At 26.9% G+C, this 19,062-nt stretch overlaps 3 protein-coding genes across 3 annotated transcripts; 1 reads left to right on the plus strand and 2 right to left on the minus strand.

Annotated features, from left to right (window-relative positions):
- Window positions 1–607: 607 nt before the first annotated feature.
- On the minus strand, window positions 608–1,385 carry Phum_PHUM254990 (uncharacterized protein; the record flags this gene model as incomplete). The annotated part of the gene is made up of 3 exons (XM_002426422.1): window positions 608–838; window positions 922–1,077; window positions 1,353–1,385. The coding sequence occupies 3 exons, from the start codon at window positions 1,383–1,385 to the stop codon at window positions 608–610; spliced, it is 420 nt and encodes a 139-aa protein (XP_002426467.1).
- A 793-nt stretch (window positions 1,386–2,178) lies between these two features.
- Window positions 2,179–5,727, plus strand: Phum_PHUM255000 (LIM domain kinase, putative; the record flags this gene model as incomplete). Its single annotated transcript, XM_002426423.1, has 12 exons — window positions 2,179–2,183; window positions 2,314–2,542; window positions 2,629–2,759; window positions 2,840–3,028; window positions 3,651–3,852; window positions 3,933–4,069; window positions 4,150–4,381; window positions 4,477–4,734; window positions 4,819–4,880; window positions 4,959–5,094; window positions 5,186–5,447; window positions 5,576–5,727. The coding sequence occupies 12 exons, from the start codon at window positions 2,179–2,181 to the stop codon at window positions 5,725–5,727; spliced, it is 1,995 nt and encodes a 664-aa protein (XP_002426468.1).
- A 2,939-nt stretch (window positions 5,728–8,666) lies between these two features.
- On the minus strand, window positions 8,667–12,377 carry Phum_PHUM255010 (uncharacterized protein; the record flags this gene model as incomplete). The annotated part of the gene is made up of 13 exons (XM_002426424.1): window positions 8,667–8,741; window positions 8,829–8,983; window positions 9,074–9,245; window positions 9,331–9,702; window positions 9,794–9,968; window positions 10,043–10,311; window positions 10,389–10,569; window positions 10,657–10,911; window positions 10,994–11,181; window positions 11,259–11,433; window positions 11,506–11,699; window positions 11,779–12,024; window positions 12,099–12,377. The coding sequence occupies 13 exons, from the start codon at window positions 12,375–12,377 to the stop codon at window positions 8,667–8,669; spliced, it is 2,736 nt and encodes a 911-aa protein (XP_002426469.1).
- Window positions 12,378–19,062: the final 6,685 nt, after the last annotated feature.

Consider the following 19,062-nt stretch of genomic DNA (forward strand, 5'->3'; position numbering starts at 1 on the left):
AATAATAATAATAATAATAATAATTAAATTTAAAAAAAACGCGGAATTTTTTTGTTTGTTTCTTAATCTACAATCAACATGAAGAATATAATAATAATAATAAAAAAAAAAAAAAAGAAATTTCTAGCAAAGATTATTTTTAAAAAAAAAAATAATCTAAAAATTGATTATTTAATAACATTTATTTTTTAATAAATAAATAAATAATTCCTTGCTAGAATTTTCTATACATATAAAAAAAAAATTATTAATTATGGCTCAGACATATTTTTTTTTTAACATTAATTAATTAATAACTATAATTATTGTTTATTTTATAATTTGAGCGAAAGTTTATGTGTTGAAATAATTTATTAATATTATTATTATTTAAAAATCTAAATCTAAATTGTGCAAATAAATGACACACAAATCATTTGAGATAAAATTTTTTTTATATAAAACTATAAAAATAATGTTGAAAAGGTTTAGACAGACATGTTTGTTTGTTTGTTTGTTTGGTTCTTCTACCTTTTTTTTTTTATGTAATTTAAATAAGTTTTTTTTCAGTGGTGGAAATAAGAGGTTTAGAGGGTTGTTGTTGTTGTTGTTGTTGTTTTGTGTTTAATTATTTGCTATTTGAACGATGGCTTGTACCAGGTTGCTTGGTAGGACTCGATTGATAAGAATTTGTGCTCATCATCAAGCAACTTGGTAAAGCCGGACCTAATTTACTTCGAAGGAATCCATATTTTGTATGCATATTTTGTAATTGAACTCTTAAACAATCAGTCAATTCTTTTTGAAGTTGTTGAATTTCCGTTATGTCACTTCGTAATTGTTCGTAATCGTCTTTTACCTTACGTACAACAAAAAAAAATGAATAATAATAATAATGTTTTACTCAAATGTTTTTTACTTATATTTAGTTAGTGAAAATACCTGCGTAACGTCTTGTAATAAATTAAGAACGTAATTTTCTTGTTCTGATTCTTCAAATTGTGTTGATTCATCAACTAAACTTGCTTCCGATACTGCTCTTTCCCATTTTTCAACTTTCCATGAAAGATTTTCCAATTTTTTATCCGTGTTTGCAACCTAAAATTAATTGTAATTAATTAATCCGTTACAAAATAATGTAAACGATCTCGTGTGTGTGTGTGCGTGTGCGTGTGCGTGTGCGATAGTGTTTATGAGGTAGAAAATTAAGATATTAACATTGAAATAACATAAAAAAAATGTAATAATTAGTCAATATCATAAATCTTATAAAAATTTATTGACTTGCGCGGGGGAAAATTTTTTTTTATGGAGAAAAACAAGTAAATAAAAAATTTTTTTTTTAAAATAATGATTTAATTAACAAAACTTACCGTTTCTTCAAGATAAGAAACTTTATTTTCCATTTCTTGTTTAATGTTATATTGATTTTTTTTTAAAACGTAATTTGTCGTAAGGTTAAAAATATTTTTAAAAAAAGAAATTTTTTTTTTTTTCGTCTCGTTCGTCACTTAACGATCCATTTTTGTAAAGAAAAAAAAATTAATTTTTTTTTACAAAAAAAAAAAAAAGTTTTGAAACAATTTCAAAACATCGCGGAAAAAGTGCGTCGTGACATATAATCAAAACATGGTTTCCGTTCTAGTTCTAAAGTAATATAGAATGAATGAAATATCTAAAAATGGTATTTAAATTAAATTTAATTATTTGATTATACAATCGGATATGAAAATAATTAACTTTTACGTGTTAATATTAATATAATATATGTTTTAATTTTTTTTTATTTAAATAAATTCTTTGTTTTGACATGATAACGTGGGCGTTTCATTTTCTTAACTCTAACTAAGTTTTTTTATTTATTTTAAAAATTATTGAAATTTTTTTTTTAATATTAGTCATTAATTGCATAATTACTTACATTTTTAATTTTCACAATTACTCACTTTTAACATTTTTTTTTTAAACGTTTATTTGTTGCCGTGTAATAAACCAGACATTTGACTAATCAATTTTTTCCAATCAATAATATTTTTACCTCTTTCTATTGGGAGAAAACTTTAATGATTATTAATTATTTTGATTTTTCATTTTATATATAATTAAAATATAAGTTGCTTTAAAAAAAAAAAATTTATACATTTTTGTTTAAATTAATCTTTATTTGTTGGGTTTTACCTTTATTAATTGTGTAACGATATGACGTAATGGAAATTAAATTGCCTAAACGCATTAAAATTTGTACGAAAAAATTTTTAATAAATTGATCAAATATTAAATTTCTTTAAAGGTATAATAAATTCTTTTTAAAATATTTTTAGACTGTGGTACAAGTTCCCCTTCATCCCTTGAAACAGGATATTCGGTTTGTGCTGGTTGTCTCAACTCGGTTGATGATGAAGAATTTATTCATGCTTTGGATCAAGATTGGCATTTAGAATGTTTTCGATGTTCGGCATGTGATGCAGCTTTGTCCAATTGGTATTTCGAGAAAGATGGTTTATTATTTTGTAAGGAAGATTATTGGTCAAAGTATGGAGAATGCTGTCAAGACTGTGGTCAAGTAAGTTAATTGATTTTATTTTTTATAAAAGTGATTCGTACAAATAAATAAAAAAATAGTGCGTGATAAAAAAATTTAAATTTTAGGTTATAACAGGTCCTGTAATGGTGGCCGGAGATCATAAATTTCATCCAGAATGTTTTTGCTGCTCGAGTTGTAGTAATTTTATCGGAGATGGGGAATCTTATGCATTGGTCGAAAGATCTAAATTATATTGGTAAGTTTATTTAAATTAAAAATAATAATAATGTCTTAAATTTATTTTTAATTAATTAATTAATTAATTTTTTTTTTCAGCGGAGTTTGTTACAAAAGGCAAATGCAACCTCTTAATAAAAATTCCCTTTCAACCTTCAATAAAAAACCGCATTCGATTAGGCTTGTCGAAATACCCCCCATGGCCGATGGAATCAAATTAACAATTGAACCAAATAGAGGAGTTCAAGTATCAAATGAACGTTATTGCAGTGGCCTTCGAATTACAGAGTAAGACATTAATTTAATTTTACAACAATTTTAATAATGGATACAATAAAAAAAAAAAAAATTTTTTTTGTTTAGTTTTTAAAAGAAAAATGTTAGTTTTATCTAGATTTACTATCCCTTTTGCTGTCCCTGCATTATATATTATTTAATAATATTTCAGTTAAAAAATTATTAATAAAGGGTTTGAAACGAAAAAAAAAAAAAAAAAATTGTACACTCGAAGGATGCCTATTTTTTATTTTAGGTATCTTGGCACAGTTCATAATAAATTTATAAAAGTTATGGAATCGTTGTTGAATGCTGCTGTTTCTTTATGTGTGAATTTGCCGTTTTTTAATAGGTACCAGTAAAAAAAAATATGATGCTTGTTTGCTCTTGAAATGCAATTTTTATTTGTTTTTCTTTTTTTTTTTCTTTTTTTGTTTTTTTTGTTTTTGTACTTTTCGACATGTGATGAATGAAATTTTTTATTACACTTTTTTAGCCTGTATTTTTTTGATGCTGTTGTTTTTTTTTTGGATTGCATTTTTTTTATTATTATTAAAAATTTTGCACTTACATTCAAGTATAATTTTATTAATAATAATAATGATATTTTTAATTAATATTTTATTTATTTCAGTTTGGATGTTACCAGTGATATTATGTCATTACACATTGGCGATACAATATTAGAAGTTAATGGAACGCCTGTTAGAGATCAACCATTAGAAAATATTGAAAATATAATTAAATATTCAGACACTGTTGTGCAATTGACGATAGAGCATGATCCGGAAGCAAATACAAGACTGAAACATGCTCTTCCTTTAACAAATTTAAGAGTAAGAATTTTCCTCCATGGAGTATCAGTCGACGCTTGTTTTTTTTTTTTTTTTAAATAGCACGTTTATTTTTATTTCAGGATAAGGAAAGCAAAGAAAGACTATACAGAAGGCGAGATGAAGGTTATATTTCTGGAACACGAAGCAGACAACTTCGAAGAGGTCGTAACGGTTGTGCAAAAGAGAGAAGCAGTTCAACGAGTCGTTTGCTCGAAGGGTAAATATTGCTTTTACAATGGACAAACGATTCGAATGAGTAGATTTAACAATGAAGAACAAAAAAATTTTTTGTTTTAGGTCCCCTCCATCGGTGCGTGAACCTTGCGAATTGTCCAGAACGCAATCGTTCAGGGTAGAACCGAAATCTCAAAGAATATTTCGCGCATCGGATCTTGTCAAAGGTGAGCTTTTGGGTAAGGGATTTTTTGGTCAAGTGTACAAAGTTACTCATAGAGAGACTGGAGAAGTTATGGTACTTAAAGAATTGTACAGGGTCGACGACGAAGCTCAAAAAAATTTTTTAAAAGAAGTGAGTGTGCGCCATTTTATAAATGAAAATCAAAGTCCATGATGGGAAAACGATGGGAAAATTTTTTTAATCAATTATTCGATTTTCAAACACAGGTGGCGGTTTTAAGGAGTTTGCATCATTGTAACGTTCTTAGATTTATCGGAGTCCTTTGCAAAGACAAAAAATTGCATTTAGTCACCGAGTTTATCAGCGGAGGAACATTAAAAGATTTAATACATGACATGAACGAGCCTTTACCGTGGGAACAAAGAGTGAATTTTGCTAAAAACATTGCGTCGGGTATGAGTTATTTGCATGCTAGAAATATTATTCACAGAGATCTCAATTCGCATAATTGTTTAGTCAGAGAGGTCGGTATTATTATTATTATTATTATTATTATTACTACTTTGGTAAACAGTTTCATAGTAACGCAAATCCCGTTTTTTTTGTAGGATAAAACAGTTGTTGTGGCTGATTTTGGTTTGGCTAGAATAGTTTCGCAAAATACCGGCTCGTTGTCTAATGACAAGAAAAAATATGGGAGCAATAACAATAATAATAATAATAATAATAATAACAACAGTAGCAAAAGGGGTTCAAAAAGGTGCGAACGTAAAAAACGTTACACGGTCGTGGGTAATCCATATTGGATGGCACCGGAAATGATGAAAGGTTATAAATACGATGAAAAAGTTGACATTTTTTCATTCGGGATAGTTTTGTGCGAGGTAAACCTTTTTTTTTTTTTTCCCTAAAATTCCCAAAATGAAAAGTAATAATAATAATAATAATAAGTGTGGAATTAAAATGAAATTTCAGATAATAGGAAGAGTTCAAGCGGATCCCGATTATTTGCCCAGGAGTAAAGATTTCGGTCTTAATCAAAGCGTTTTCCGGGAAAAATTTTGCACGAATTGCCCGGAAAGTTTTTACCGTTTGGCTTTTTTGTGTTGCGATTTAAATCCGGATCAACGTCCCCCCTTCGAAGTCATGGAAGTTTGGTTGGAAGGTTTATCGATGCATTTATCCGTCGGAATTCCGTTACCACACGATTTAGAATACGATATTTACAATTACTCAGGTAAAAGATTTGAAAATTACAAAAAAAAAAAACCCTCCCCTCCCCCTCCCCCTCCGCCCCCCCCAGAAAAGTAAAGAAAAGTTTTTTAATTTTCTTTTTTTTTTTTTTTTTTTTCCCCAAAAAAACAGGGAAAAGTCCTAGTTCTTCGGAATCTACCACGCCGGAAGTATCGATTTCTTCTTTAGTTCCTCCTTTGCAACCTATCGAAGAGGGTAAAACGGTTGTCAAACCTGATGAACCTGATGATTCGACAACAGCAATTGAAACAACAGCTTTATAAACCCAAGGTTAAATGAAAGGCAAGGAAATTTACCACTATTATTATTATTATTATCACTTTTTTCCTTCTTATTCTGTACGCGTTTATTTACTATTATTATTATTAATATTTTTTTCTCCAAATTTTGGTGGACAAAAGCAGTAGACATCGTTTTTAGACACGATAATAATAATAATGAAATATTTAAGAAAAAAAAAAATTTTTTTTTATTAACGCTTTTGAAATTTAGCAGACAATCATTTTTGAATTTTCTTGCATTTTTTGTTTTTTTTTTTTTTGACGAGCCAAAGGACTGTTGCTGACACGTTTTAGATTAGAAAATTAATTATTATATGCATTCCAGAAAACGAATTGTGATTGATTGATTGATTGATTGATTAGTCGTTAGATGTGATTGAAAGTAATAAGAAAAAAATATTCCATTTTATTATTTTTTCGTTTAAGTAAAAAAAAAAAAAAAAAAAAAAAAAATTGGCAATGAAGGACCAAACTGAACCGACGGGACTGGCTTTTGCATTTATTATTATTATTATTATTATTATTATTATTATTATTATTATTACGTATTTATTTTTCTTTTTTAATTAACGACACGTCTCTCTCTCTCTCTCTCTCTCTTTCTCTCTCTGTCTCTTAAATAACCGTCACTTTAAAAATGTTACCTTTTTTTTTTGATTATTTTCGCACGGTGCCCTCCCCCCCCACCTTGTGCCTCACCCTCCCGTGTTGTCGGATTGCATGCGTGTTTGTCGTGCAAAGTGCCATAAATAAATAATAATAATGCGTTGCAAAAAGTAAAAAAAATTCATTCTCAAACGCATAAAACAAACAAAAAAAAAAAAAGAAAAAAAAAAAAATTGATTTTTTGTACAAATAATAAAATAAGTTTTAAAACAACTTAAATAAAAAGAAAGACTGTGATCTGCCGGTAGTTAACTCACAAATTTATATTATTATTATTATTATTATTATTATTAATATTATTATTATTAGATTGTAATTTAATAAAAATGTATTGAAATGCGAGGGAAATTGTAAGGAAGAAAGAAATAAAGAAAAAATTTAAAATTTTTATAAGTAACCAACCCCTTTAATAGAAAAATAAAATAACCAAAATTATTATTATTATTATTATTATCATTATCATTATTATTATTTTATTTTTTCTTAAATTTATTTTAAAGCCAAAATTAAAATTATTTACATGCATACATAGATATATTTATATATATATATATATATATAAATAATTTGTAAATAAAATTTTATTTTTTTAATAACAAACATCAAGTCACACTTTTATTATTATTATTATTATTATTTAAGATTGGAAGAAAATAAGAGAAAAATTTATTTATTTATTTATTTATTATTATTATTATTATTTTTGTCTACGCACTAATACGCGCACTTACGCTCACGCACGCACAAACTCATTTAAGGGTAATCAATAAATTAATTAAAACTAATAAAAAACTTAATAAATGAAAATGAAAATCGTGATTTTTATATACACGTGTGCGTGTGATTTTTAAAATTAGGTACACACGTGTAAAAGTGCGTATTTATATTTATTATTATTATTATTATTATTAAATTTTTTTATATCGAAACGATTGCGGCTCTGATATATAAAATGAATGGAGAAAAAATTTATGGTTGTGAAAGAAAGAAAGGTTTTTTTTTTTTTTTTTTACGTTTATTATTTAATTAATTAATTATTTTTCTCATTTATTTATTTTATTAATAATTTAAATAACCGATTTATTAAATAAGTAATGATGATGATGATGATAATGATAATAATGTTTGATGTACTTAAATTTTTTTTTTTTTTTTTGAAATTACATGCGTGTAAATTCACGTTTGGAGTGTGTGTAAATTACGTCGTATTCAGGTATCGACTTGCGTTGACTTATTATTATTATTATTATTATTATTACTAGGGATTTATTAATATTATTATTATTATTATTATTATTATTATTATTATTATTCCCATTGTGTAATGAGAGATGATGATGATGATGTAAGACAATAAAATTATTGTAACAATAAAAAAAAAAAAATGGAGCGAAGACTGATTGAATTTTTTTTTTTCGTTTGTTTGTTGTTTGTTTGCCTCCCACTCACCACCCATCGACCCCCCCCCCCTTTATCTCTCTCTCGAAACTTGTGGTTTTTTCTCACGTTGTTTTATTATTAATAATAATAATATTAATATGCTTAAACTGTGATTTAAAAAAAAAAAAATAATAATAATCTCACTTAAAAAAAAAAAAAAAAAAAAAATCGTGTTTGTTTTTATATTGTTTCGATGTTTATTATTATTATTATTATTTAAAAGGTAACTAATTAATTGTGAAAAAAAAAATAATAATAATACTAAATTAAAAGAAATTATTATTATTATTACGTTTAATAATATTAAATTGAATTCCGGTCGAAAATTTATAATCATTCCTTATAATTCTTTACAATTTTTTTTCCTTTTTTTTTTTTTTTTGAATTGCTGTAGATTGAAACACGTTTATTATTTGTTTACCCGCCATTATCATTATTATTATTATTATTATAAAAATAAATTAATTTAATTAAATTTTCGTTTTTTCTCGTTTTTTTCCTCATTAACTTTATGGATTTTATCATTGGAAAATATAAAAAAAAAAATCCGGAATTTACTTGGTTTTAATAATTTATTTTTATTTTTTTCTTACAGATATTACATTATTATTATTATTATTATTATTATTATTATTATTATTATTATTATTTATACTATTACTATTATTATTATTATTATAATTACATTGTGGAAACATTAAAAAAAAAAAAAAAACAATTTAGGAATGTAAGACGATTTTTTGTTGAGATTGAAAATCCGATTAAAAATAACGTAAATTAGCAACTCGGATAATGATTAATAAATAATAAAAAAATTACGAATGTAAAATGGCGTCGTAGGCTTGATAAATTACCGATGCGACTTCTACTGCTTTTGACTTGAGTGAGAGCTGGAAAATGAAATAATATTAAATTTTTTTTTATTTTAGATAAAGTGTGAGAGAAAGAGAGAGAGAATGGACGACATATTTATTTACCGTAACGTTCGGATTTCCAGGTTGCATTTTTAATTCGTTCAATACCCAAATTTGATTGACGAGTTTTAACGATTGATACAACATGTCTTGTCCTTCGACGTTTCTTTTTGCTATCGTGAACACGTTATTTTGTTTCATCTTGTTTATTATGGCGTCTTTTCAACATGAAAACAAATAATAAAAAAAAGCCGATTGGGATTAAAACAAAACGTGAAAAATCATTTTTCTTATATTTTATTATTCACCTGCATTCAATGTTATGTTAGAAAGAGTGAATTGAACTTCATTTTGCGACGGTATATCTTTCCAAGTGCTTAAAAACACTCGTTTGTCCATTTCGCCATCTTCCATGAAAAACACGTTGACGGGAATCAAACAAGCAAAATAAAATACGTCAATGTTGTTTTTTATGGCGACCTGTAAAAAAAAAAAAAATTAAAGGAAAAATTTATCCTGGACGCGGATGTTCCCGAGAGTTTGAAACCTTTAAGAAAGAATTTACCTGCAAATTATTAAGTGGATCCATTCTTTGCACTACTCCGCTCGTGTTTAAAGGAACGCTCGTTTCGAAAGTTTGTCCCGGTGGGAGAGGAGTCACCACTTGAAGGGGTTTGGCGGGAGCAACTCCGAAACTGTTTTTGTTCAACTGTATCGCAAATTCGGCCATGGCTTGCATGGCTTTGTTTGTTATCGTGAAATCCATTTGCACTTGCCCGTTTCTCCTGCTGAATGTTCCCCATATTTCCAATCCTTTTCCTCTTTCGGCTGGCAACCATTGTACTTTGGGTGCTACGTAAAACGTAGGAGTTGACAAACCAAATATGTCGCCAAGTAAGACGGCCGTGTTGGGTGCCGGTGCCGTATCTCCTCCGAGCTAAAACGTAAACTTTTAATAAACATCTCTGTGTCGATTTTTTTTTCAGGCATCAAGATAATTGTTAAGAAAAAGAAAAGGTTTTATTTACCAAACCGTCCAGACCACCACCAAGGAGATCAATCGCTGATGTTTGTGGCGCAGACGAAGGAACCGGAGCGGGAGCTCCAAGATCCATACTTAGAAGATCACCAATTAGAGAATCTTGAGCTGGAATGACAGATGGTTGCACCACGTGCTGTCCTTCGTCACCACCGCCTTCGCTCCTGCATTTATAATATAAAATGATTGATTAATTACTAAATATTTTTTTCCAGGTCCCGGAAACGGAAACAAATACCTCATCGGTAGAGTGCGTTTAAGACCGGCACGACCCTCTACAAAAGCAGTTGGTGGTTTGTGATAGACGCTAGCCAAAGAGCTAATATGACAAATGAGTTCATCCAATAAAGTCGGTTCCAATAAATCTGTTTCTTCCGATATGAGAGGTTTTTCGGCCAAAACGACTTCTTTGGCTGCTGCAGGATCGGTCGATAATAAACGCCAGTAAATAAAACCACGATCGCGAAGGTCAGGATTGTCAGAATCTTGAGTCGCTAAACTCAATACCTGAAAACATTCAAATTTAAATTTTTTTTTTTTTTTCAGGTTTTAAACATTGCAGAAAATTATTAATTTAATCTAACCTGTTGAACTAGCTCTTGCGTGTCGGTTGGACGTTTTAAAAACAATTTAACAATGGCCGTCAGCAATTGTAATTGAACTTGAGTATTTTCATCGTGAAAACCTTCGAGAAAACTTTCCAGCAATTCGTCTGCATTGTCAATTCTTTCCGCGTATTCTCCGATTATCCATATCATAGATGCTCTGTCACAAAATAAATATGTTAAGTACTTTTTAAAACAAAAATTATCGTTCGAAAAGGAAAAAAAAAAAAACGATTGATTTGGTCACCTCGCTTCAGGTTCATCCAGAGTGTCTAAATTTTCACATAAAGTTGAGATTATGCTTTCATATTTGTTCGGGTATTTCCTGAAAATATCTTTTATGACGACGATGGCTTCTTGCACAACGTAATTTACTTTGGTTTGTATTAAATCAAGCAATGTTGAAACGCATCTTTCAGCGCTTTGCTCAACTTTAATTGCACATCTACCAATGGCTCTCACTGCTTTTCTAACAAAATCTACGTCAACTTCTGTGGCGTACCTGTAAGTTAAATTTTTTTTGTTTTTAAAATTTAATAATTTTTATTTAAAAAGCAGATAGAGCGTGACATTAAACAACTTACTCTTTTAATTCTGATAAAACTTGGGCAATATTCCCCTGAGAAGCTAAACGAATCATAATATCAAGTTTTTCAAGTTTAACATAAATAGGATCATTGTACTTGACGAAAAAAACTTTCATTTCATGTTTTAATATGTCTGGTCTCTTTTGAACAATCAAGTTTATGTTTCTTAAAGCAACATATTGAACCTGAAAATAATTTTACTTGTAAAGTAGTACATCAATGGTATAAACAGTTTGAAATTACAAAATTATTAAAATCTTACTTCAGGTTCAGAGGATAACAATGTTACAAGAGGTGGTGCTAATTTTTTCGTTAGAGTTGTGACAAAATCCGATTCAGATGATAACATTTCCATTAATTTCATTAAAACTTTTACTGCAGATAAAACGACAGCAGCATTCGCATGCGCTAATCGAGGTGTTATTCTTTCGCAAATGCTACAAAATTCGAAAAGTAATCAATGATGAATTATGAAAACTATAAGAATAGTTATAACTATTAATTTATACCTTTGAGCTTCTCTATCATCTTTTGGACTGTAATTAGACAAAGAATCCAATATAAATACTTGACCCCATTCAGTGCATTCATTAAGAGCGGTTAACAATTTGCTGATTGTAGGACCATTTAATTCGACAAGAGGAAGTCCACTGGGAGTTGATTCATTAATTTCAGATAAAGCAGCAACAGCATTAGCTACAACCTGTAAAATAGATCAGTAAATTATTTAAGCTTAGGTTAAATAAAAAAATCTCTTTCGAATGTAAGAATTATTCGCTTACCATTGGATTAGAATCAGATAAAAGATCTTTGAGTTGATCTAAAAATCCTTGATCTTCTACGAGTTGTGCATTAATATCGTAAAGTTTAGCAACACAAACAGCAGCTGTTTTTCTAACATAAGGATCTTCATCTTTTAAACATTTCCTTAGAGGCTCACAAAGGTACTCGGTTATTTTGTCAACTCTAATACATCCCATAGTTCTTACAGCTAAAGCTCTAATTAAAGGATTGGGATCTTCACAATCCTGTGGGAAAATAAAATTTATCTTTTTTTCACGAGTTCAAATTTAAATTCGCATGTATTAATAAGAAAATGTACCTTAACAAATGTGTTAACTGCCATAATTGCCATATCTGGTTGACTTTTGGCATAATTCATTAAATACAAGTAGACGAGTTTTTTCAATTCCAAATTATCAGTTTGCATACAATTAACTACGTCTGGAAATAAAGCCGAGACATCTTTACCAACCGTCATTGAAGCAATAACCTTTTTAACGGCTTCTTTCTTTTTTTCTTTTTTATCGCAATTTAGTTCGGCTTTCAATTCGAAAATTTCACCCTTTTTAGTGGTTGTAAAATACTTTGAATCCGTCATTTTGAAACTATATATAAATCTAAAAAAAAATTAAGCTACCGTAATTAGCAAGTGAAAGAAAAATTAAAAATGTATTTTTATAATCTAAAATTAAATTAGTAATTATTTAAAAATTAATTTATTAAAGGGTCGATAGTTTTTGAAATTGGGGTTAGGTTTCATATTAAAGGGGAGTGTCAAAATTTTATATACAAATAATTTAAAATTAAAAAAAAAAAAAAAAGAAATTTACTTTTTATACTTTATCGAATTATGAGTTTGGCAGATTTACAATCGAAAAAAAAAAAAAAATTGCACTATTTCCTTTAAAAAAAAATTTTTTCTTTTGACAACTCACGATTAAAAAAAAAATCCTTACCGATAACAACTTGCAAGCCTAGAGTAGTTGTTGAAACGAATCGAAACAAACGACCGAAACGGAAGTTTCTAAAATTTCGCTATAAAATAACATTTTAAAAAACCCATATATATATAAATTTTTTTACTCTATGATATTTTTTTATCTGCAAACGTTTAAATTCGAGCTTGATTATATTTATAATGGATAAAATTGGAAAATGAAAAAAAAAAAAATTAAAAATTCGATTAAAAAGGGAAAATTTTATTTTTTTATTAATTATTATTATTATTATTTATTATTTTACGGCATAAAAAATAATAATTTACAAACTTATTTATAATATTCAATTAATAAAACCCAAATTTAACAATTTTTTTTTTTTATTTAGAATTTTCAGGTTTTTGTTTATTTTTTTTTTTTTTTTTACAGTCTCTTAAAGTTCTTCTGCTACAAATTATTATTATTAAATTAAATCAGTAATCAAATTTGTTTTGCATAATAACAACAGGCAGTCACTCTTCACTAAAAAACTTTTTAAAACAAAAATCAAAAGTCATGATAATAATAATAATGAATGATTTAAACAGTTTAATTAAAATAAATAAAATGAAGGATCTTTATTAAGAGAAAATCCCTTTTATTTTTCTTACTTAAACGATTACTTAGTTTATAAGTAATTAAATAAAAATAATAATAATAATAATACAAAACAATAAATAAATAAAATAAATTTTTTAAGTTTTAATAAATTCCAAAACTCACCCTGGGAAAAATCACCAAAAAAATTCCCCCCCCCTTCTTTTCTTATTTTATAATTATTCTATAGATAAAAAAAAATATTCTTCGGTCGTTATTAATTTGAAAATTTTATTTATTTTTTTATTTATTTATTGGGCTAAAAAATTCCAAACACGAATTATATGGTTAAAATAAAGTTTTGTGACTTTAATCTTCTTTTCATTCATTCGTGTCAGCGAATTTTCTTTTTTTTTAATCTAAGGTTCAAAGAGATTGTAGGATTTAAAAATAATAATAATAATAATAATTACACATCTTTCCATTCACTCTTTGTTATTATTATTATTATTATTATTATATTGTTTTTATTAATTTTTCTTCTACGATTTTATTTTATTTTTTTTCGTTCGAGACTTTCAATTTAGGATTTTAGATTTATCCAATTAACATTTTTTTGTTTTTTGATATCAATTTGGACTGATAGTAAATTGTGGGTGGATGCAATAATAATAATAATAATAATAATAAAAAGTTAAAACAATTTGAAAAAATAATTATATTTATAAGATTTCATTATTTTTATTTAAAAAAATATTTGTTATTACTAAAAGTTAAAAAATAAAAGAACAAAAAATGGTCGAAAGTTAAAAAGGGAAAAATAATAGAAAAGGAAAAAAGAAAGGAAAAGAAAATATTCGAGAGCTTTCATTACGCAATTCAAAAAAAAAAATAAATAAATAAATAAATAAATATACACAACTTCTTCACCATTTTTTTTAAAAAGCAGAAAACTTCAATTTTAAATTTACAAAAAAAAAAAATAAAAGAAAAAATAAAAGAAAATAAAAACAAAGAAAAAAGTAAAAAAAAAAAAAAAAGAAAAGAAAATTTTCTTTTTTTTTCTTTTCTTTCTTTTCTTCTCCAGAGAAGAGAATTGAAAAGAAAAAAAAAGAAAAAAATGAAAAAAAAAAAAAGTTAAAATTTTTTTTATTTTATTTTTCCCCATTTAAAATAGACCATTTTATTGACCAACCAAAAAAAAAATAATATTCACGCCTTTCGACCAATGAGAAACGAGTATTTTAATAAGACCTCTCCCTACTTGTTTTAACATAGCGTGTCGGAATGGTAGATCTCCCTTTTAAGCGTGACCTTGTATTACGAGTTTAAGAGCGCAAGCTTTTCCACGATAGGAGAAAATTATTAACCAATCAAAATCGTTTATTTAAATCACGTGGTTTTTATACAAGGAAAAGCGCAAGACTCGCTCTCTATGTGTTATTGAAACAGTTCATCGGTAAACCGTTGTGCGAACGAAACGGGTGGCGGGTACAAATTTTGTGAATGTTTTTTTTTTTTAGTTAGAATTTTCTTTTTTTTTTTTTTTTTGGTTTATTATTTTTAATTTTTGATTATTATTATTATTAATATTTCTCGTTTTTATTTGTCGTAAAAAAAAAAAAAAATTTTGGTGTTTAATATTGTTTAAAAAAAATCGAATGTAACTGTCGGTCGGAGGAAGTCGTTGTTTAATCCGATAAAAGCTCATCTTCTTCCGGTTTGGTTTATTTTTCACAAATGTTCGCCGTCGGTGATTGATTGATTGATCGATTGATTATTTATTTTTCCGCGTTTTTTTTTGTTGCAATCATTCGAATGTTGACAAAATTAACATGAGATAAAGAAATTAATAAAAAAACAAAAAAATTAAATACAAAGTCGATTTTTACGACGTTTCGAACGACGAGTGTGAATAAAAAAAAAAAGAAAAGAAGAAGAAGAAGAAAAAAATTAAATTTACATATAGATAATTAAAGTGAAAAAATAATTATTAATAATAATAATAATAATAATAGTAATACAAAAAAAAAAGTAAGGAAAAGGTGAAGGAGAGAAGGTTACAAAAAGAAAATCACGACGACACTCGGAGATCATTTACGGCTCCGGACGGGGCTTGCCCTGTTCCTCGGAGGGAACGGCGGGGCAGAGCCCGGGGCCCCAAACACGAGGCCCGACGATCTGGCTAATTACGGGCTGCAGCCTCTCGCATTGAGGCCTCACCAGCCCCTGTTGGTTCATGGTGGGTGTTGTGCGCCCCTTCCGGTTACCACCTCGCAAAACATAGGTTGGTATTTTTTGATTTTCTTACTTCCTTTTTTCTTTCCTTCGGATCGGTCGTTGGTGTTCATTTCGTAACGCCTAACATTCCGTGATGTACTAGAATGAATTCGAAATTTCACTTCTCTGAGATTATTTCGAGAAAAAACAAAAGAAAAACAAGAATTTTCCACAACTTCCTGTTTTTGTAACGCGGAAAGATTTTTAAGGAGAAGAAAAAAAATTATCGGAAAACTTTTTTTTGAATTATTTTATTTTTAAAAATCCGGATAAAGACGATTAAAGTTCTATGCTTTAACCGCCATGTTTTACCGACGGATAAAATAATAATAATAATAATAATTAAAAGACAATAAAATCCAACAGGAAAATTGATTTTCGTTTTTTTATATTAAAAAACAAAAGGAAACGATTTAATATTTAATTATTCGTTTTAAATTTTCAAAAAAAAATTTTCCACTTTGAAAATTTCTAGAATAAAAAAAAAAGAAGAATAAATACCTTTTTTTTTTGGAAAAATTTTTTTCCTAAAAGGTTTTCCCTTGTCGGTAATAAATTTAAAAAATTTTTGACACGACGGCGGGAGAAAGAACGAATGAATTTCCAGCGCCGGGAAAAAAAGAAAAAAAATTTTCTTTTTTTTTTTTAATTTTCAAATCGTAATAAACGTTACTTATTTATTTATTTATCCGCTTGAGTTTTTTTTTTTACTTTCTTTAAATTAATGATAATAATATGTAATAATAATAATAATAATAATAACGTTGAGAATTATAAATCGAATAAAGATTGGAAAAGCAAAATTTGAACAAATAACAACGACAGGAAAAGTGGAAAATTTTAATTTTTCAAATTTCGTAACCGGAAAAAATTGCGTCGGTTTAAAATTTAAAAAATAAAAACAAACAAAAAAGCAGAAGACGGAAAATGGAACGATTAATAATTGTTAATCGATGTTTAAAAAAAAAAAAAATTTGATCGATGAAGTCAAAAAAAAAAAAAAAAAATAGTTAAAAATAAGTGAAAAAAGAAAAGAAAGGAAAAAAAAGGTTTCCATTTTGAAAATTTTTCTCGTAATTGCTGTAATAATAATAATAGTAATGATGACGATGATAAGAAAAGAAAAGAAAATTTTTTTTTGGGAAAAACTTTGTGAATTACTATAATTACACATTTAAGACTTAAAAAAAAAATTAATGATAATAATTTAACGAGTTATATTTTCTTTTTTGGCTCGGAAAATGTCGGAATTTTATTTTTTTCTCCTCCCTTATTAATGGGGGGATGTGTGAAATTATTTTCGATATGATCCCCAAAAAAAAACGTATGATTATTTTTATTTTCAAATTTTTTTTGTATTTTTGGAGAAAAAAATTATTTTTTTTCCTGGAACGGGAAAAGTTAGAAAAAGCGTCGGGAAAAGGAGGGAAAAAGGGGGTAGAAAAAAAAAGAAAATTTTCGTTTTTTTTTCTTTTTTAAATTAAAAAAAAAAAAAATTTTTTTTTTTTTGAGGGGATCCTTAAAAAAAAAAAGTTTTTTTTTTTCCGTTCCAGGGAAATTCAATTTTCCCTTTTTTCTTTTTTTCCCAATCGTGCGACGGCGGATAATAAATTTTTTCTTTTTTTTTTTACTTATCAAATCGAAGGCTCCCCGACCCATAAATCTTTTTATTTAAACATAATTTATATTTTTGTGGGGAGGTCAGAACAAAAAAAAGAATTTCGTTCTGTAATTCCAAATTTAATTAATTGATTTTTTTACTTTTTTTTTTTTCGTTATAAAGGATTTATTAAAATTATAATTATCATTATCATTATCATCATCATCATCATTATTATTATTATTAAACATTAAAATTTTAAGTTTTTTTTTCAGAGAGAAAAACAAAAAAAAAAAGAAAAACGATTCGTTCGATTGATTTTTGTTTGTTTTTATTGTGTTGACGTTTCTTCGATTTTTTTTTCCACGCTTTTTATTATTATTTATTATTTATTAAACAATAATTAAAAAAAAAGTAATAATAATAATAAAATTAATAACTTAATCGTTGTTGTTACATTAACTTATTTTTTATTATTATAATCATTAGAATGATGATGATGATGATTATATATTATCGATTATTAGTTATATAACGAAAAAAAAAAAATACCCAAAGGCTATAGTATTTCACTACGCTCGGTCGCATATTAAAATTTTTTTTTTCGTCGAAATGACCAATCAATAAATTAAGTACTATATTTAATGTCTGGTAATAAAATTAATTATTAAACGGAGAATAAATAATAAATACATAACCGTCATCAATCGATGAATAAATAAATAACTAAATAAAATAAATACATAAAATAAAAAAGCATTAAAAATTAATTTTAGGGTCTTAAAAAGACCCTAAAAAAAATTGATGAAACGTCATCAAATAGAAAAGAAAAGGAAAAGTCATCGAATAATTAATTACGGTAATTTTTTTTTCTTTTTTTTTTTTTATTAAATATGACTCTATGACGGTTGGTTGTTGATAAATCGCGTATAAAAGTTACGAATATTTCGGGGAGAAAAGTTTTACTTAGGGGGGCGAAGGAAAATGATGATCGGAGTCGTCGGTTTAAAAAAATTTCTTTCTGACGGTCTCGGAAATTTTTTTTTTTAACGGAAAGCAAAAGATTTTTTTTTTCTTTTAATTAGTAGAAGAAAGAAAGCAGGTAGACGTCTCGAGAAAGAGAGAGAGTGAGAGAGAGAGAAAATAAAAATAAGGCACAATAATAAAAAAAAAAAAGAAAAAAATCCGACACGAATTACGAAAACATGCCGACCGATCATTGAGTGAGTTACCCGACATGTTTAAGAAATTATTATTATTATTATTATTATTATTATTATTATTATTTCTACTCATGGGAGCGCGATTTAATAAAGAATCAAATGAGTGAGAGAGAGAGAGAGAGAGAGAGAAAAAGAGTCCATTAAAAAAAAAAAAAATGAAATGAGGCCGAAAAATAAGTAGTAGAAGCCATGATTTTTTTTTTAAAATGAGAACCTTGAAAACATCATCACGATTTTAGCATCCTACTACTCCTACCACTACTACCTTCTCCCCAAAAAAATGTTATTATAAATAAATAAAAAAATTTAAGGTTCGAAAATTCTCTCTTTAATATATAAACTCAAAAGGTTTTTTTTTTTTTTTTTGTTTCATTGATTTAAGAAGTTTGTTTTTTTTAAAAAAAATAAAATTTCAGGTTTTTAGCCTTGAAATACCGTACAGGATTTTTAAATGTCACTTTTTTTTTCTCCATACGCTGGAAGCAACAAAAAAAAAAAAAAACTTATGTCTACGTACCTTATGGTGGAAACGTTTTTTGTTCCAAAGTATATTTATTGTCATTAATTTCGTTACGGTGCTACCGAAGATTAAATAAGAAAAAAAAAAAAACTTTTATTTTTTGCTACGATTCACATACGTATTCGGCAAACAAACAAACAAACAAA

This window comes from Pediculus humanus, genomic scaffold (genome assembly GCF_000006295.1).
Source record: "Pediculus humanus corporis 1103172107629 genomic scaffold, whole genome shotgun sequence".
In the NCBI taxonomy this organism is placed as follows: domain Eukaryota; kingdom Metazoa; phylum Arthropoda; class Insecta; order Psocodea; family Pediculidae; genus Pediculus; species Pediculus humanus.